We start from the raw sequence: 21358 nt of genomic DNA on the forward strand, positions 1-21358 counted from the left end.
CGCATTTTGCTTTTGAAAATGACCCTAAAATTGGATTAGAGTCTTACAAATGGGGTTTTGAAAAGCCTTCATTTCTCCTCCTAAAACTAATGTCAGTCTGTACATAAGTGCGCCTTCTATACAAGAAAATAGGTATATATTACATGTGTTCGGTTAATCTGGTTATGACACTGGAAAAGAAAGCTTACACAGAGCGAGTATAAGAAGCTACTGGAAAAACTGAGCTGTGAAAATGTTACCTACATGTACACCGTACGGAGTACACCTTCCTGCGAGTAATCGTATCACAGGTGACCGATCACAGCGGCCGCGCGGTCTAAGGCATGAACTGCCTTCGCTCTCTCGGACGCTGGGATCGTGGGTTCGAATCCTACTCAAGGCATGGATGTATGTGTGCGTTTATTGTGTTTTTGTTGTTGTTGTTCTGTGTGTAGGCAACGACCTTGCGACGGACTAATCCCTTGTCCGAAGTCCAACAAAAGGACTGTAGAGCCGTAGATGAATACATGTATGCCAAGTCTCCCATTTGGTCCCTCCTCCTTACGGTGTTTCGAACTAAATGTACTACTAGAAGTATGCATGTTTCCCATGAATGCTGCTCTCATCCGTCTTTGATGTTATCACAATACTGCATGCCTGTTAAAAATAGCTCAAATCCGCGTTCAAATCAGAATGTGTTTGTTTCGTTCCATAGCAAATCGGAAAGCCTTTTGATAAGACGAGTTTCCGGGTTTGTTAATGTGATCTCTTTAAAACAGTCATGAAGTGCGGTTAAGGGGCAATGGATCTCCTTAAACGTCGGTATCTCGTTTTCTTGACACAATGTTAGGCAGTGATCAACACGGAAACTTCATATGCCATAAAATGAGCCAAATTTGATGAACTCCGGCATAGGGACATCTCCCATATACTTTTAGTAAGAGGGGGTATGAGAATGACGCAACGCAGTACATAACTTGAAGCAGCATCGCGAAGTATTGATCCCACCGCCGGGACTTGCTTCTACCAGCATCCTGTGTCTAAGTTACATGACGAGAAGTGGCTCACATAATGTATGACATTTGATATACAAGATTTAGAAATGAAAATTCTGAATATTTGAAGTTGTCATGGCGGTGGAGTCCTACAAAAGTCAACCGACGGTTCGGAAGAACAGATCGCCTCCATCTTCAGGGTCGAGTAATAAGCCGGGGAATAAACCATCGTGAAAGCAGGTGGCGCGCTGCTTTCTTGTTCGGCCTATTCTTCGATCCTTAAGATCGAAGCGATATGTTCCTCCGAAACGTCGATCCAATATCAACGGACTACACAGCGTTATTACATCCCAGAAGATTCGCAGATGGAGATAAAGCATGTCCGCTTAAAGAATTAAAATACTGCAAACGTACCTACATTTCTCAGTGTGACGAAGTTCCTCATTCATATGCATTAAGAGGGGTAATCTATGTGCATACTGACCACGCGACACCCTGTCCGCTGAAGTTGGCACTAACTTCGGCGACAAGCGGCGGTCGCTCGTTCGGTATACTTCGCTTGCGGACTAATGCCACGGAGTTTAGTTTTTAGTTAATCTATGTGGATAATATTCACGAATTAACCTCGGCATTAGTAACAGCCGAATGGTCTACTTCACACTACGACCATTTCCCCCCCAAGGGAAGATCTTCCACATACGGTTCGTGGCGCCTATAGCCGGAAATCATAACTCTGTATATTGTAATAAATACACCACGAAATTATCTCGGCTTAACAGCCGTGTTTTTTGGGACTATCTCTGGGCTCTGTCGTGACACTGTATCCAACCCGCTCCAACCAAATACAACGGGGCTATGAGCTGGTTTGTATCCAGCGTCGCGTCGGATTCCGATGGTGGAGACGGGGCGGCTCCCTGAAATGTTCTTCATTTTTAAACCAACCAACATGGCTACCAGCCCTAGGATATTTCATTAATTTTAGCTCTGGTGCATGCTGATGTTTCACGTGTAAATATTACGGCACCAAAGGTCACACAGCTGGATGGTAGCAAATATTTCCAAAGCTTCACAGCCACCGCCGTCAGAACAACAGCACCTTTTCTATTCATATCATGCATATGTTCCCACCCTCTTGTCATCTCTACCTCAATCTGTGGAGCCTAACGTTCCGCAACTGTCATGGGAAGGTCTCAGGGTCGCTGCATCACACAAAGAATGGCGGCTTTCTAGCAGAACAATGAAATGGGGCACAAACAGGTTCCAGACACTGCTGGCTTGTGATCGTATTCTTCGTGGAAGTGTCTGCGCTACCTGGGAAACGCGGCATTGTCGGGGGGAGGGGACAGTACAGATGTCTAAAAAATTTATGCAGCTGGTACAGTGGGGATTGTAGTCACGCAGAAGGGGCCGGTAGGGCCGTTCTTCGAGAAACTGATAGATACAAAGGCAGGCAATACATTTCCTGTGAGATCTGAAATTCTCTGGGCCGTGACTATGAAAATTATTGCCTTCTTGGATGTGACGCCTTGTACTTGCTAATTCTAGGCCAACTTCCCTGAAGATGGAGGCAGCACGTTCCTCAGAGCCGCTGGTACCCATCTACCGAAGTACAAGCGTCACATCAGGGAAGATAGTAACCTTAATGAATTCTCTGCTTTTAAAGAACCCCAAAACCCATAACTGGATCCCATCTTCATCCAGCGCAGTCAGTTCACAACTAGGATTAAATTTTTTATATAATCTAAGCCGGCCATTAGTCTTCATCTAGTATCGAAGAGAATGGTGGAGCTATAACCCCACTCCCCCATACTTCTCTATGGCGTGGTACTTAATTAATTACGGCCAGGGACCCCATGCTTCTCTATGGCGTGGTACTTAATTACGGCCAGGGATAACTTTACATTTACCTCCAGCTGTACCTGAGTCTGTCACAAAGATTTCCGAACAGAAGGGCGCTTACTAATTCATTTTCCAAATATTTTGAGTAAGTACAGAGCTAAGGGGTTCCACATCCACTTCCCCGTACGCCTTCATAGCATAGTGCTTAATCAGTTAAGCACAGGAACAACTTTTACCTTTTTACCTTTTACAGAGCTAAGGAGAATATGCACCTAAATTAGAAGTGACGGGACGTAGAAGATAAATTTGTTATTATGCTTAACCATCACGCAAGGAAGACGAACGGGAGAAGGAGAGTGAAGGCATAGGTATTCTTAATCTCGGCTTTAGGTGTTGGTAAGTGGTAGCTTCAAGCTCATACTACTTTACAACAGGGGAAATAGCCTCAGGTGCGGTGTTTATTGGTTATGAGACTGGGTGGGTCCCACAACCAGTCTCGACTGGCAAAAAGAAAAGTACATATTGAGAGGTAGGATTTGCGGTTCTCAAAGCGGTGGTTATGAACTTCTATCTTCTAGGATATACAGCCGTGTGGTCTGTTGAAGGTCAACAGACTCTTAGGAGGAATATGTCGCCCCCAATTTCAGCAACCAACATGATGCAGGCAGCAAGCAGAGCTTGTTTCTTGCTTGGCTTACTCTTCAATGCTGACGATGCAGGCGACATGTTCTTCCGAAATGTCGCTTAATATTCAATATACTACACGGCACTATATTCCAGAAGACACAAATCTACATAATGAGGCATTTCACAATTTGTACTCTTTATGAGCCGGGATAGCGCAGTCGCTATAGCGACCGGCTACAGGCTGGACGACTGAGGGGTGAGAGTTAGAGTCCGGTTGGGGCAAAAATTTTCACTTCTCCATGTCGTCCAGACCGATTCCGGGGTCCACTCAGCCTCCTATCCAATGGGTACCGGGGGCTCTTTCCCTGGGGGTAAAGCGGCCGGGGCGTGAAGCCGACCACTCATCTCAAACTAGTACCAAGGTCAAGAAAATGTGGATCTATGCACCCACTCACCCATATGCCTTCATGGCGTAGTGCTTAATTAGTTAAGCACAGGGACAGCTTTACCTTTTACCTTACTTAAAAGCATACAGGTCACAAACTAATTAAAGTCTGTTGATCCCAAATACTATTTGTGTTTATTTAAAGCCACTGATTTCGAGTGGCTACAAACATATTATACTACAGAAGTTGCTATCCAACTGTGGTTTCACCGATGGATGTGTATAATGGCGATTTTTACATGTACCAATAGTATTTTCTGGCATACTCCCACCAGACGGACAATAATATGGTTAGCTTCACTCAAATTGTTGAATTTGAAGCTATCACAGCAATGATTATGAAAAAAGTTGTTTTCTGGGTTCCAACGACCGAAGTTTCACAAGACATATCACTGCTATCTTCAGGGTCGAAATCTAGGCGAAGCAAGATACCAGCTCAGCTTTTGGCCTACTTCTGCTGGTCTCTCGCTTGGCATACTCTTCGACCCTGAAGATGGAGGCGATGTTTCTCTGAAACATCGAGCTTTGTGTGAACTAAAGGGCATTACAACCCAGACAACAATACTCTTCATCATTCAAGCTGTTTCCTTTGGGGAAAAAGAAAATACTACACTGCAGTGTCTCTCTTCCAGTTCAGTGCTATGCTACATGAATAGCTGGAGTCACTCCAGTTTCTCTGATAAAGATTATGAGTCTTTAAACACTATATATAAAGGATATAAAGGAATACACATATATATGAAGGAATATTTGAATGAAGAAAATATAATTTTTATAAAAGTTCACATGTTCTGATTTTTCAGCAGAGGAGTAAACATAGTATCAATATTTGGGAACGCTGCAACAAGAGCAGAATGTGACTAACCGATTTGTATACATGGAACGAATAGTAATGCCTACACTATATGAATATGAGGCGGGACTGAAGATGATGCAATTAGTAAATAGCATTGAGCAACTCATTCCATTAAGACAGTTCATAGTTTATATTAGCATATAATGACTCATACATTTATGGTTGCTCTGACTGTACCTTCTGTGTAGTTAGCACGATGTTAGAAAGAGAAATGCAACTAACAGTGTTGCCAAATCACCAGTCATGCAATTGCACAACCAAGAGACAGAAATAACAAGGAGATGCCTACCTCATTTTTGTCAATCTCATCTCTCAATGCAATGGTTTCTTCATGTAATTTTTCTGCAAAAGGAATCAGCACTTGCTTTTTATTAATGACAAAAGCTAAAAGAACAAATCACACATGTACTTGAGTACCTGTTATGATACATGCAAATAAAGTTGTAGTTGAAGAATTTTCTACTCATAACAGTACTCATCAATAACTGCTTGCACATCTGATCACGATAAACTAAATCAAAACACCAGAATTAATTAAATCTGTAATGTAAAAAGTATGCTACAAAATAACCTTTGTTCCTTGATAGAATTACCAGATCTCTGTTATAAGTACAAAGCTTCCCTATGTTTCAGCTTTTACTGGCAATCCATATTTATTTTACTCAAACCATACCTAGCAAGATCTGCAGTTATTAAAAGGAATGTCCTTAAATGGCTTATAAGTTTGAGATTGGTGCATTAAAGTCTATTTTTAAAACGGATATCTGAATGATGTTTAGTCACTGCAGAAGTTCAATTAACCTTTAACTGTGCCTAACATAATACAGTAAAGGTATCCCTGTAACAGGCAGTGGAAGCCCATAGGGTTGTGAGACGTCGAGGCTCCCACATTTTCTAGACAGTCAGCTTAGAGATGGTGGTGAGACTGTCAGCCTTACACACCAGCCACCCTTTACCCCAGGAACATTCCTGGTACTCATTTCTGTTAGAGGCTGAGTCAATCCCAGGGCCATAGTGCAGATGGAAGGCTTAGGTCAATTGAAAAATCCAATGATCTCATCATGAATCAAAACTGCAACTTTCTGGCTTGTAGCATAGTGCCTCAACCAACTACGCTACCAGATCACCCCTAACATAATACAGCTCAGTAAAATTAAATGTTTCCTGCTGTACTTAACAATATTCCATCATGTGATAGTGACTAAACACAGTTCAGACTGCTAATTGCATTTAATGAATTCTAATTACTTTTATTTACAAATAAGGCATGTCACAATATTAAAATATAGGGCACACAATGGAATTTAAATTGAGTAACCTGACTGCTTCAGGATGCAGATAATTTAAATGCCACAACAGACTTCTGGTGCTGTCACATTTCTTTTAGGATCACATTATTAAGCAGTTTGTTCATATTTTCACTGTGTGTTTGCAGAAATAGCAAATCACTAGTTGCATGGAGACTTCCATTCGTTTGTACAATACAGAGAAACCAGAACAGATGGCATTTTGGCCACAAAAGGCAACCACGTTCAAAAGTTAAGAAAACTACACAGTAACTGTGGTGAAGATATACAAAGAGAACAAAAGGCTAACTGGTTAATTAGGTTGCTACAGTTGCCCCTCAACACAAGTCACGAATGCTATTAAGGCACAGGATTGAACTTGAAAATCTCTATATGTAATGCCTTTTTAAAATCTTGCCTCTTCCTGTGCACCATGTGACCTAGAAATAACAGCCATTTAAAATATCAACAGTCATGCATTTTCTTATATCAATTTGGATCCTCACATTCCCTGGTGAAGTATTACTTTTTTTTATTCCTAGTGGGGTGGGACTAAGTCCCTTGTACTGCGACCACTTCTGGTCTATTGTACCAGCCCCAGATGATAGGTGAGGGTGATTGTGGAGCAATTAGTGGAATGAAGATTGGCAGGGGAAACCAAAGTACTCGGAGAAAACCTGCCCCAGGGCTACTTTGTCCACCACAAATCTCACTCGACCAGACCCAGGATCGAATCCAGGCCGCCACAATGGGAAGCCAGCAACTAACCGCTTGAGCTATGGTGTGGCCAAAGTATGACATCATCACATGAAATCTGTCATCAAAGATGCATAAACAATGCATGTACTGTAGCCAGTCCAATACTAAGTACAGGCTGTGAGTCTTATGGGCTATTATTTCCATGGTACCACCTGTATATGAAAATGAATTTCCATTTCAGTTTTCCCACCTGTGCTGTTCTATGCTGTGCTGAAAATACATGAAGTAGCCACTTCCCTTAAAGTCGAGTTTCTCCCATTGTTACAGTTAAATGAATTATGAATGTTCCTAATATGTTGCTTAACTTCTGTAGGTAGAATACAGACAAAACTGCATGCCTCTCTAAATTCATGATAAGAAGCACAATTTCTTCTTTATTATGAAGATAAATTATTCCTGCTTCCTAGTAATAAATTCATGTTAGTTCTATGTAAGGGTAATAATTATGAGTTTATTGTGATGGCAAACATCTGGGAAATGAAAATGGAAAATATTAACTGTGGTCTCTTTTATTGATTTTATTTTACAACTAGCCAACAGAAAATTACTTCATCAAAAACTCATGAACTGAAATATATCATTTGTATACAGTATTTATCTAATTCACTACTGGACCTTAGTTTTCCTCAGGCACAAAAATAAATCAAAGCAATTTAAACTATTCAGAATGCTCAAAATGTGGTTAATAATTTGTGATTGCATTAAAAATATACATCCATCCTTACCAACATATGACTGTTTTTCCTTGTTAAGTTGCAGTCCCTGAGATTCCAAATCACGAATGATTGATTCTCCCATTCGAGAATTTTCCCATGTTCTGGAAAGACATTATCAATGTCAAACTGCAGCTTAGAAGTGGATCATCGATATTATAAGTCATCTGCCTAATCTGTATCATTTAGCTTTCTTCAGAGACAGCAACTGAGGCATAAAACTAGGCACAAGATTCAGTAAACATGGGAAATGCATTGTGCCTCTGAGTACCAACCAGTTGGCACAAGTACCCACTCCTCTCCACTTGAACCGTGTGTGAAGATTTGAAGATAATGATGATAATATCTTGATTTGCTGATATGTTTGTTGTTTTTGTATCAAGAATTTGGACAACAGTCATAATTGCCATGGGTGAACTTGTAAACATTTAATTGAGCTCTTCTGTTATAGAACACTTGACTTCACACATCCTGTTACTTTGTAAGACTGCAAAGACCAGGTACACTGAAATATGAGTGCACCAGGGGCGTAGGGTACATGGATGTGGTGGAAGCATTGCTTCCCTATAGAAAAGCAACCAAGAACATTTCTGGCAATTTTTCAATTTCAAAAAAATATTTCATATTTCAAAATATTAATTAATCTGAGAACATATATTACATATAATGAGAATATTGCAAGTTTTAATGTGTTACATAAACAATTTATCAGGATAGATCAGTTATTTTCTTCCAAAATGCAGGGAAATTTAAACTGCAACACGCGCGGAAGCAGCGGGTCTTTCGCTTCCACCCTCCCCTGGGTTAACTGGCTGACTCAATGTCAATGTTGTCTGTAAGTGAGCTATGCGTTATGGTATGCTACCAGCTTCGTGCTTCCAGCAATGTTGCCAGATGTAAGGCACAGTTTGCAGTAGAATAATCTGTGACCTTGCAGTTAAGCGTGCTTACTAGAAATTCGCAGAACCAGGATAGGTTGTCATCACTGGCTTTGATGAACATTGAAAAGTCCTTCCTAAACAAACTGCAGTCCAAACCCAGCTTTCTAGATGAGGTTATTGATCTGTTTGCCAAGAAAAACAGAAGAATCGAGCTGAATTATAAACAATAAAGTAAGCATTAATTATATTCCAGGTTCACAGCCCTGTCATTTGATGGCTATAAAATTGTGTTGATAATTATGTGTTATTTTAATATATTAGCTTAAATATAGAATACATATTAAACTATTAGCTGTTTTCTTTTAAATAGAAGATAGAAACTATAGGGTATGTAGAAAAAATTTATATACACGTATATAAAGTTGCTTCCCTGCTTTCGGTAGTCATGCTACGCCACTGGTATGCACATTTGCAGGGATAAGTGACATGAATCATGTTCCACAAAGATCATGGGAAATATTGCAGTGTAACAGTAAGTGAAGAAGTAACTGAACCACTGGACATAATTTATGTATAATCTGTCTCTATGTATGCCGTAAAACTGCTGAGTAATTGGTAATAGTTTAATTATGTATTCAGTTTAGTCTGTTGTAGTAAATTTTGTTCTTGGGAAACATTCTATAACTGTATTGTACTTTCAGACATTCTTTGAATGGGATGAACCTCCCTTTAATGTTCCTCATGTTAAGGTTTCCCCTAATTTAATGTTTACTTTCAATGATCCCAAGTCAATAATGTATGATCAATTTCCTGCATCCATGATTTTCCTGTCACTTGTCCCTTAAAGGAACCTTGCTATAATGTACTCTGACTTGTCCTTTACCATTCTGTCGGATCTATGGGATGCATCTACACCTATCTATCCAACTACAAGCATGGTCGCTGCTCTGTGAACATGACAATAAGAGAGAGCTCACACCAAGGGCAACTACAAATGGGCAAAAGACAATATGCTACCATCAATATGTGATACAGTATGATCTGTTATCTCAACACTATGGATATTAGAACATTCAACAGTGTGTCAAAATGTCAGTGAGTGAAATGGTTTTACGTGCTGCATTTGTAAAAAATGTGAACTTGATAAGAAAAGTTAAACACCTGTGGTGGGTGCACTCATTTTACATTAATAATGTTCGTCACAGTGCAGGCCTATAACTACTTCAAAGCTTTTATCAAATGAGCCTAAATAACTTCAACATTTAATTGTTCTTCTACATATTATTATTATCCATTGTGATACACTCTGTCTTGCATTTGGATGATACGGAAAGAACCTTGTTTAAAACAGTTGCCACAACAAGTAAGAGGAAACATGATCAAACACCAGAGCATAGAAGCTGCTTATAATATAAACTGTTTTTCTTTTGGATAATTCTGATTGGAAAATCACCATCAGTCCTGTGCAAAAGGCTTCATAGAAAAATGCATTTGGTTCCTTAGCAGTTGGTTGTCGTCTGTTGCTGGGGAATTTGTTGGCATAAGTTGGCAGAAGTAGTCAGACCTCTCCTCTCAAAGAAGAGGAGGCCCATTTCAGAACACATAAATGTCTTGAAATGAACAAAAATATGGTCATGGGGCCCAATACCAAGAATGACTGTGATGGCAAAGGCCAGCAGCAAATTACTGCTCTGCTCTACCTATTGCTTTGGTGCAAATCCTCCCTGAGTGGTACCATTACTGAAGAAGACAACCTTTCCACTGCCAGTCTGGGTCACCTGGGGTAAGATTCATGTGTAATATGTATATTAAACTGGGTAATTCTTGCTCCGTATTTCAAAATTATCACACATTATGCCATAAAACACATGTGAAATGTTGATATGTCTGATAATGTTCAGGTTCTGGGAAAGTATACTAATGGATAATATTTCACATTTTCATGGTGGTGAAGATTCATATAGTTATGACACTATACAGCACAGTACATTGTTACCCACCTACCCCACTACATGACATCATAACAATCAGACCACAATATGTATACTACTGGTTGCCCATCACTTTTGAGCAAATCCTCCCTAATTGGTACCACTACTGAACAAGCCAACTTTTACTCTTTCAATCTGTGTCACCTGGTCTCACATCTGTAATGGGTATGGGTATCCATCTTTTGACATTCTCTGCATAGTATACCATGATTCATGTGTAATATGTATATTAAACTGGGTAATTCTTGCTCCGTATTTCAAAATTATCACACATGGTGGTGAAGATTCATATAGTTATGACACTATACAGCACAGTACATTGTTACCCACCTACCCCACTACATGACATCATAACAATCAGACCACAATATGTATACTACTGGTTGCCCATCACTTTTGAGCAAATCCTCCCTAATTGGTACCACTACTGAACAAGCCAACTTTTACTCTTTCAATCTGTGTCACCTGGTCTCACATCTGTAATGGGTATGGGTATCCATCTTTTGACATTCTCTGCATAGTATACCATAGAAATGTGTTGAAAACTTGAGGTTATGCTCAACAATGTTCAGGTAGTGGGGAAATATACTAATGGATGAGGTTTGATGTTTTCATAATGGTGAAGATTCATGTTGTTACAACACAATGCAGTTTGATATTGTGATATTCACCTACTAGACTACATGATGTCATAACCTATAAGACCATCATATGTATACCAGTGGACATTGTACAGATAAGTACATCACTAACTTGTTCAGAAGTTATTAATTTACAATTCCTGCCATCTTCTCTATTCTGACAGACGAAATGAAAAGAAGTGTAGTGCCATGCACATTTCACAGAATATCTTGTTTCAATAACATATGAATTAAAACATGGAATGGAACCACAAACTTACATCCTTGCTGCTTCCTGAAGTACTTGTATCCATCGATCTTGGTCATATCGTGTCTCTGTTCCCAGAGCCACTGAACCCTATTAAAAGGAATCTTCACTTAATAGTACACTAACTCAGATCATTATAATCATAATCATTTGATACTAATCGGTGACCATATATTCACTTACATGTACAAAGCTGTCACTTGTGATTCTTATGACATAGTCCTGGCCTAGTTCAGTAGATGCCTGAATAATGCATCCTCCAACTGGAATTACGCCTTTTGGATGAATGTTGAAACAACCTTTCTTATCAAAAACTTTCTTTTCACTTTCTGAATAGTACAGAAGAAACCCCTCCTTGACAATGAAAAATCTAAACAAAAAGAAAAATTAAAGCTGCAATTTTCAATTTTTCTGCATTTCACACCTTTGTTGTAGAGTTTAAAATTCTTAGAATTCAGTATTAGTTGAGAAAAATGTTTGAATGAAGTTTTAAAAAGACTAATATTATTGATAATTTGCTGGATGAAATCCCAGTAACATAATAAAGACATATTTAGCGTTTCATTTTCATATATTAAATAAGATCTGGTCCTGTCAGGCACAGTAGGATGCAGATCATATTCTGCACTTCCAGAACTGTTAGCGATTCTAAAATGATGACTGCACACCAAGAGATTGCGCGTGCATGAGAACAAATTATTAATTAGCAAGGGTCTGAAAAAATAAGAAAATCGCATAATGAGGAAACTCACAATTTGTATTGTTTGCATAGTAGTGTTAGGTCAATCAAGTCTAGAGGAATGGATGGGTAGACAAAGGTTATTGCATGCAAAAAGACAATTCTAAATATGCAGAGATGGGAAAATATTTAAATCGATATTACTGGAATAGGTTATGGAAGCATAAACTGAATTGAATTCGTACTGAGTAGGCCCACTACTGTGACATCTGTGATGGAACTCCTTCTGTAACTTCACACTGGAGAACGCGTTGTTTTTTTTTTGCAATTTCTTGGTAATTTTTTACCTTAGAGTAGTATATTTTTCCCATCGCAGTCCTTATATTATGTTTACCTTTTAGACCATTTATTTGAATGTGGCGCAAATGATTTCTTGAATAATACACCACTGATCTGAACTTTGGTGAAAACACTAAACGATTCGTCGTGGCTGTCACTCATTTTTATGCTTATAATTCACAATATTACACCAGTATGTGCAAATTTTATTCTAAAAAAACTATTATGCATATTGACTTTATGTTTAAATAGGTTCGCAAAAATATTAGACTGCCATACATTGGCATCCATTACCGGAACTTGAGAAACGGAAGTAAAATTGTGTGTTTTCTTCCATATTTATGACGTCAAAACCATCAACCTCTTCACGCACATGAAGGTGGGTATTCATCCGCTAACCTATTTGTTGCTTACGTGTAGTAATTTAATTCACACTTTTTCTCTACATTCTCCTATGGCCTCAGAAAATGAAACAATAAGAGATAACATGGAATAACTGTATCATGTGCTGCATCTTTCATTATATGAAGCGCTATAATTGAAATAATTAGGTCCTTTTTTCCTTGAGTCAGGCGTAGGAACACTGAACCGTGGATACCGATGGATATATATATAGGGGTTTCGCCAGAAGCTGTTTATTGAGCATTTGCCTGGTGATAAAGGTGGATGTTAGTGGTAATCTGATATGAGCTGCTAGAAGCTGACAAAGTCATTGTATGAAGAAATCTGCAAGCGTGGAACAGGTGTGTTTTAGTAGAGTACCAGCCCAACTTAACGCGTAGAGTGTTTGTTTTGGTGTTGTAAGTACTGTATACTACAAGCTGCGATGGGTGATATACGTGGCACCACCACCCGTTTTCAAGGTCAGGACAGACTAGTGGACTGGATAACTAAGGTGAGAGTCAAGAAGAGGTCTCTTACAAGACACAGGAAGGAAAATTTGAGGGTAGATGCCATTTTAACCAGTGCACTAATGAAAGCAGAAACTCTACTTAGGATGAAACAGCAGCAGAGATTCCAGCGATGGCAACGTCTGAAGACGGAAGTGTGTAAAGCTGATTGTACTAACGTGTGCAGTGCCACTTCAAATGAGAGAGTATCAAATCAGTGGGATGAAAAGACATGTGAAGAAATAAACAGTTTGGATAGGTTCATGTGTCTGTTGAATGAAGTGAAGACCCCTGTACAAAGATGAACCATGTTTTGTTTAGTATAATTTGAATAGGTTCATGTGTCTGCTGAACGAAGAACCCTCTACAAAGATGAACCATGTTCTCTTTAGTATGAAGTGATTTATTATTTGTGATATTATTCAGGTATTTTTTCATTCCAGTCTCCCCATTTGAGAAGGCATGTCTGCCAGTCGTCGACATTTGGGCTCAGGTGACAATCCATGACGAGTGACCTTTCCCAGAGGATCATCCATTTGGTTTGTAATTGATGGGTTAGGAAATATATTACACATTCCTTCAAAGTGTATGATTCATATTGAATTTGATGATTTTTTAAAATCCAATATGTGATTCATATTGAATATAATGCCTTTAAGTGCTGCTTGCTGTTAATTTTTAACAGTTTATTGTAGTGATTATAAAATGCAATATTGTAGCCCAGTTTCATGTTAGAGGAAGTGTTTCGTTGAAAGAAATCTGTTTGCTATGAATGTTGTATTTATGCCCAAGAAAGTTTCATTTGTGTCAGTTGATGTAATTTATGTGAATGGCTTATAAGAATAGGGTTGTATGCTTTCCTGACAAACTGACTAAGAAAGCAAGCCTTTTTAGATGTTTTTTTCAATCTTTTTGTTGGTAATAAAATGTGAGAAGCCTGTAATCATATGTTTGATATTTTATTGTTAATAACCACATGCCTTTTCCTTGTTACTAAGGACGATTGGGGGGAGTTAGCGGTACAAATTGCACTACTTGACAAAATGTACATGCTGCAGTGAACTGAAATGAGATGTTTTGCTGGAAGCTGTTTCTAAAGAATCTCCACTGCGTATTGGTGCCTGCACGTGTTATTCTGGCCTCTGGGTTTCTGCTAGAGACAACTGTTAACAAAGAGCTGTCCAGTGGAGCATGACATGTAGCTGTTCTCCGAGTACAATTAATACTGTGGAATCAGCTGGAGCGCCATGTTGGATGTGATGAGGGAGTACATACATTCATGTAACAAACTTGAGATGGGTTTACTTTGCAGGAAAGTCTGTCTGGTGGTAACCTTTGCACCTGCAGTGTAGAGAATTGGCATTGTAACCTGTGCATGTAAGCTTACAGCAAGGTTAATAGTGTGATTTTTTAACACTTGGTTGTTCTTCATGCAGAGTTTTAGTTTGTTGGACATTATTTTCTCAGGTCAGTTCCTCGTACTGAGTTTGTTGGACGTTTTCTCAGGTCGATTCCTGGCATTCGCATGACCTGCATTGATAAGTTTCCTTGGGTTCATTCCCGGTACTAGCACTCGACCATCATTTGCATCACTAGCACATGGAATTGGTATGCTCGTGAGAGTCTGTTGTATTGGAATAATGAGACTTTTGTGGTGTAAAGTGATTGGAGAGGTGGTAAGGGCAGTTGGAATATGTAAGGAAGACAGTATGCCTCTTGTAAGTAAGAACAGAAGGAGCACTCACTAGACTTTTCATTCCTTTAAGTGGTAACTGGATAATATTAGCAAAACACAGAAATGTGCCTTAATGTATGGTACAGCCTTGAGTAATAAATGGAACTAGGTCATTGGTGGCTACATGTAAGCGTGTGTCCTGAAAGATGAGATTTGCTACTCATTTCACAAATATAAAGTTAAGTGTGGAACGTAACCACATTGGAGTTTTGTATGGTCAGAGGTAATCTGAAATTGCATCGTTTAGCTGAAGTTCGTGTTCATACACGATTAAAATGGAGCCATTCTATTCTTGCTTGCAGCATTTAACAATTCTATTTTTGAATGTGGTAAATTTAGTAGTCTGGTTAATACCCAGTACCCAATGGTATACAAACTTCAGCTGTGTTTGGATAGCAGTTTGAAAACAATTTAATTGGTGTATATGTTGCAAGCAATTTCAGAGTGGCTTTGCTGTTGCAGGAAGGAAAATGTTTGCTTAGTATTTGCCAGGATGTTGGAGTGAGAGGAGTTGGCGTGGCCTTTGCTTAGTATTTGCCAGGATGTTGGAGTGAGAGGAGTTGGCGTGGCCTTTGCTTAGTATTTGCCAGGATGTTGGAGTGAGAGGAGTTGGCGTGGCCTTTGCTTAGTATTTGCCAGGATGTTGGAGTGAGAGGAGTTGGCGTGGCCTTGGAGGGAAGGCAAGGCAAGCAGTCTCCTTTTGGCAGATGTGCTGAGTGGAACTTCGTTTACAAGTAACAACTGATTGCAGTTACAATACAGTGTTAAATACCTTGACTATCCAAAAGGGAATCAGAATTATATGGATCTGCAGCTTATGTTTTGCCTGATTTAGAAGTTGATTACTTGCTTATCGGTTTGAAGTTTAGAGTCTGGGCAGGATTGCCGCATTTTTGTGGTTGGCGGTTTTTCTTTTTTTTGACAGGTCTTAAGTATGCTGACAACCCCAATATAATGGTCTGACAGTGCTGCTGGTCAGGTATTGGGACAGTAGGAGATAATGTTGAGCAAGGTGTACAGGTTCCCGGTGTCACGTGTAATGGCTGTGAAAGGAGTTGAATGTTAGAGAAAGTGTACAGTTGCAACGTAACCGGAATATGAGGGACATAATTCTAATAGCAGATCAAGAGGATGCATTGTAGACTGGTATTAAGGTAACTGAACTGTCTTGTTTTGGTAAGGAGATGCCACAACTTTGCACAGACAGAAGTAGTAGTGATTCAGCTAAATCTGAAGTATGCTCACTATTTCAGTCCGATATGCATTTGAGATAACAAAATCCTGTCCAATAGAAAATTGTGTGCATATTGAATGAGGATACAGAGTTAATTAGGTCAATGCAGTAATACGTTTCTTAGTGAAAATTTTTATATTTGCGCTTTGTTAAGCAAGAGATGTTTGCTGTCATTACAGAGATGGAATTTAAATTTTCATGTAAGGTTGCTACAAGCTGTGTTGCATACGTGAGATGATTTTAATTTTGAAGTGTGGATGAATTGTTGGTTGCTGGGAGGGTGGGGTGTGGGCAGAACAGTTTTTTCTCTTCATGCAGATGTTAACACCTGGTGAATACAGACATTGAGCCTCTTGAGCATCAACATTGCCTGGGGATGGAAGTTTGCTTGCAGCCTTGACTGGATTGTAGAGTTACTGCTGGTCACAGGAACGGTTATAGTGGAAGGGGTTACCAGTGGAGTTTGCCATTAGTAGCTTCGCATGTTCAGCAAAAGGTTTTCGTACGTAAGTTTGGAAGGTTATGTTTTTCACGAGGTAGTATGTAATGTCTACCTGGACAGTGGGATGACTGGCTGTTGCAGGAAACTAAAGATAGAACTTGATGCAATGGCACTTAGATAATTAACCACATATTAAAATTTAGTTTCTATTGACACAACTTTTTTACTCTTTATGTTTTGAAGATCGAGGAAGTAATATTTTGTCTGAGTGTTCAAAGTTCTTGTATTTTTGTGGAAGGGAGTTTTTGTTTTGTACTCTTAGAGCTCAACAGAGGTGTAAGCAACAGCCGTTTGTGAAGATTGATGGTGGTCGTTCTTATCTGGGCCAAGTATGTGTGCAATTTTAACGAGATCCTTCATTTTGGAAGACTTAGAACCCACTTGAAGCAGTATATTCCATGCCATTTTTACGGGACGCTGCGTGGTGAAGTCTCGCGCCTACTGGAAGCGGTATATTTCTGCATGAGGTTTATTAGAGATACTTTTCTTAATATGTATGAGTCTTAATAATTGCCAGCAATTGTAATTCATTATTTATGACGATGTTTTTTCTAGGAGGGGCCGTACTTGAATTGTAGCATGTACAGATATCTCCCTAACTCCTATGAATTTCATGGTCATGAAATTTTATGCAGATTGTTGTTTTAGGGAACACACTTTGACTTTAGCAAATGGATGTATTCAAAAGGGGCAGAATTTGTTGTATCAGAGGTGGAGTGATATTGATAACTAAGGCATTGAAACCAGGACTAAGGGGGGGATATCTGTACTGTTACCATGGTGAATGCTTTGCTTGCATATTGCCTGTTTTCAGTTTGGCCATTCTGGAAGGAAAAAAGCACTTTTACAGTAGAGAATGCCGTTTTATAGCTGTGTTAGATGCAGTGAGATGAGGTCATTTGGGACAAGTTGTTGGAAAAAGGGGGGGCAATTAATTATGGTTCTGTAATGTCCCGAGACTTTTTAATGTTGTAAGATAGTGATTAACTTGGCAACAGAATGCAAGAAATTAGTGGTATGATTTTATATTTGTACATCGTGAGTAGGGATTGCATAGTTGGTAGAGTGACTGCATAGGTGCTGGACAATTGATGGGTTGGAGTTTGAATCCTGGTAGGGTCAAGAATTTTCAGTTCTCCAGTTGTTCAGGCGGGCTCTGTGGCCCACTCAGCCGTCTATACAATGGGTACCAGAGGCTCTCTCCCGAGGTTAAAGCGGCCAGGTCATGAAGCTGACTACTCATGTCCAACTAGTGCCAAGTTTTAGAAAATGTGGAGCTATACATCCATTCCTCCCATACATCTTCATGACAGTGGTTAATTCGTTGAGCACAGGGACAACTTTATATTTGTACATTATGCCACAAGATGTTTCTTCAGACTGTTTTGTAGTTGTTGGATGTTTTTTCTCAGATGCCCAAGTGCTCTGGTCATTCTGCACAAAAAAAGAAACAGGAACACTTTTTGTAATGATTTTAGTAGCCAAGCAGACAAATGAACCTTGCATGATGGTGATGCTAGACTGGAAACAGGAAGTGTGTCTCGTAAGTAAGAAATGAAATTGAGATTTAGCAGTTGGAGTCGGAAAGTGAATTTATCTGACCTCGCGTACAGGAATTTATAGCATACTGCAGTTAACACAGAAATGGTTATTGGAACTTGTGAAGTTTGTGTTCCTGAGGCTTATGTGGTGGAGTTGATTGATGATGGTTGGATTGTTTCTAAGTTTAGGCAATTATGGTCAACTTTGAGTTACATGAAAGGCATACAGATCAGAATTTTGATGGTAACTGTAGCAGTTAAATGTTCATTAAGGTTTTTGAAATCAGGATGAACACCACTTCCTGCTTGTTGTGTAACTGAAGTGGCTGCTTGTAGGGTGTAGTATGTTTGCTTAGTACTTGCCAGGTTGTGGACAAGAGCGCACTTCTGGCGGCGGCGGTGGCGGAGTGGAAAGTGGCTGACTGCGTGCCAGGTACTAGCTGAACGATGTAGTTTCAGGTTAAGATTATATTTTTAAAATAGTTTGGATTTGAAATTCAATACCATGGTAATTCTGAATGAATACTTGTAAAATTCATTTCTCATGCAAGATCAGTGTGAAGGACCATGTTTTGGAAAAGATATACAATAACTTCGCATAGGTAGTGCCTCTAAAATCTGAAGTATTCTGTTTATTTCAATGTGATACCGCTTGAGACGCATCGTCATTCTGATAGGAAATTGCATGCAGTAACGAATGCCCATTCGATATTTAATCGGGTCATTTTGTGGAGGTTTGTTGGGCCTTGTGAAGCAAAAGGATGTTTCTATCATTACAGAAATGGAAAGTAAATTTTAATCTAAGATTTGCTACATGCTCTCTTAATGGATATATATAGTTTTTAATTTTGGAGTTAGAATGGGTGGGTGGGGTGAGAGCAGAACAGGTCTTTGTCTTCATGCAGATCCTGGCTTCGTGGTGGACACAGGCGTTCAGCCGTTTGAACCTGAACAGTGGCTTGGGGTGGAAATTCCCCTCGAAGCCTTGATTGGATTGTAGACTTGGTGCTGGTCACTTGAAGTGGTAAAGTGGAATTTGATGTTAGCAGCGTCTCTTCTTTGGCAGTGAGTTTACGTAATGTAAGTTTGCTTAGATTTTTTTTTCTAGTCAAAGCATTGAACATTTGCACCCGACAGTGGGATGGCATGCTGTTAATGTGAAAGTAAAGGCACTTTCGATATTAACCAAGTGCTAAATTTTGGTTATTGATACATTAATTTTTTTCAAAGTCAGTATTATGAAGATAGTACTTGATTTAGTAATTGGTTTTATATTCTGTTAAGTTTCCACAAGTGCTGGCTTGTGTGGAAGGAAAGCTGTGTTTTTTTATACTTTTAGAGCTCGTCCGTGATGTAAGCAGTGGTCCTTGGTGAAGATAATGGTAATCGTTCCTATCTTGCCCAAGCATCCATGCAATTTTTCTCAGATGCTAAATGGTGGAAGTTTATGTGCCTACTTGGAGGAGTCCGTTTGTATGTGAGGTTATTAGAGAAACTTTTCTTAATATGTTGGAGTCTTACTAATTGGCATCATTTGTAATTCATTATTTGTTACAATGTTGAACTTACTTTGAGGGGGGTAATTGAGTTTTATCATGTACAGGTATCCCACAAAAATGGGAATTTCATGTCTTGAAGGCTTCATAAAATTAGTTGTCTTGCAAATGGTTTTATTAAAAAAGGGCAAAAATTATTGTATTCAGGTTTGCAGGCAGCAGTTTTGATTATAAAGCAATGAAATTAGGTCTTTGTGAGATATCTGTACTTGAATAATAATAATAATACTGTGTACTTGGGCTGCATATTGCCTATATTCAGTTTTGCCATTCTGCAGGAGAGACGAAGCTCTTGTACAATAGAGAATGCCATTGTATATTCCTGATACATTCAGTTCCTGTATTCTGGAGGACCATTTTTTGGGAAGTTGTTTTGAAAGACTTCATATCAGGGAGTACCTATTTTATTTAGACTTTTTAATTAGACTTGTTTAAAATTATGAATATCTGTACTATGATGATGCTCCTCGATGCTATGCCTGCATATCGCCTTTTTTCAGTTTTGCCATTCTACAAGAAAGGTGACCCTGTTGTGCAATAGAGAATGATTTATGACAGTGATATGTTCAGAGAGAGAGAGTAGCTTCTGTTTGAGGCGGTAGTCTGGAGGTCATTTTCTTGCTGGAAAGACCATCAGGGAGTACTTTTTCATAATATTGCATGTCATTAATTACAGTTATTAAAACTGTGGATGGGGTTTGACATAAATGTCAGCATTGTAACGTGGTTATTGCCCTGCAACAAAATCCGAGAAATTCATGGTATGATCTCATATTTGTAAATTATACCATGACATTGGAAGGCTGTCATGTAGTAGTTTTATGCTGTTTTCTTAGGTGTCCTGGTACTCTTGTCATTCTGTGCAAAAAAAGAATCATGTTTTGTAATGGATGAAGTTCACAAGAATACAAATTCCAAATTTGCACAATGGACACTAGAGACTGGAAATGAGACGTGTCTGTCGTAAGTAACAAATTAAAATTGAGAGATTAATGTGGTATTTAAGCAAATTCTGTTCAACTTCGAGCTAACGTGAGAGAGAAGTTAGAATTTTGATTGTAACTTTAGCAGTTAACCCGTTGCCGTGGTTCGTCGTGTATGTTTCGTCAGGGATTTAAATCGTCTGGGGGGGTTCGACGTGTATGTTTCGTTCAGCTGCACACCTATGTTATAACGCCCATAATAATTGATGGTTTTGCTGTAGATTGTTAGATTTTTCGCTGGCCTGTTGTCAGTAGAACAGAGTATAAATAAGACACGACTTTATCTGTGCCAAGNGGGGTTCATATTATAAGGTAAGGTTATAAAACCACCTTTTAAGATCATTTTAGTGAAAGTTCCATGTTCCTATCTCATAGAATTTAAGAACAATGATGAATAAATAATTTTCGAGCAAAATTTAAATGGCCGGCTGAATATATTACCGCAGGAGCCGCGGCCGCGGAATTTAAATGACCACGTCAAAGGGTTAATGCTCATAGGAACTTTTGAAAGTGGGATGAACATACCTGTCCCACTTGATGTGTACCTGAAGTGGGTGGAAGGACATAGTGGTTTGCTTAGTATTTGTCAGGTTGTGGACAAGAATGCAGTTTTGGTGTTTGGCGTGGAAAGTGGCAGACT

General features: G+C 39.1%; 1 protein-coding gene and 1 long non-coding RNA gene across 4 annotated transcripts in view; one reads left to right on the forward strand and one right to left on the reverse strand.

Annotated features, from left to right (window-relative positions):
- LOC111870341 (pleckstrin homology domain-containing family D member 1) overlaps positions 1 to 12595 on the reverse strand; it is a 31870-nt gene extending 19275 nt beyond the window's left edge. The window contains exons 1-5 of the mRNA XM_023862535.2: positions 12333 to 12595; positions 11443 to 11629; positions 11273 to 11349; positions 7512 to 7603; positions 5031 to 5083 (exon numbers count right to left, since the gene is read on the reverse strand). Coding sequence (XP_023718303.1) covers positions 5031 to 5083; positions 7512 to 7603; positions 11273 to 11349; positions 11443 to 11629; positions 12333 to 12439 — 516 coding nt within the window. The 5' untranslated portion in view covers positions 12440 to 12595. The remainder of the gene's footprint in view (positions 1 to 5030; positions 5084 to 7511; positions 7604 to 11272; positions 11350 to 11442; positions 11630 to 12332) is intronic.
- A 320-nt stretch (positions 12596 to 12915) lies between these two features.
- Positions 12916 to 17628, forward strand: LOC111870331. 3 transcript variants are annotated; one of them, XR_002843825.2, is made up of 3 exons: positions 12916 to 13020; positions 13611 to 16056; positions 16455 to 17628. It is a non-coding gene; the product is annotated as an uncharacterized LOC111870331 (long non-coding RNA). The 3 variants fall into 3 exon arrangements; XR_004513645.1 differs by having other exon boundaries at positions 16901 to 17628; XR_002843826.2 differs by having other exon boundaries at positions 13611 to 15636; positions 15828 to 17628.
- The last annotated feature ends 3730 nt before the right edge of the window (positions 17629 to 21358 follow it).

This window comes from Cryptotermes secundus, unplaced genomic scaffold (assembly GCF_002891405.2).
Source record: "Cryptotermes secundus unplaced genomic scaffold, Csec_1.0 scaffold391, whole genome shotgun sequence".
Taxonomy (NCBI): Eukaryota; Metazoa; Arthropoda; class Insecta; order Blattodea; family Kalotermitidae; genus Cryptotermes; species Cryptotermes secundus.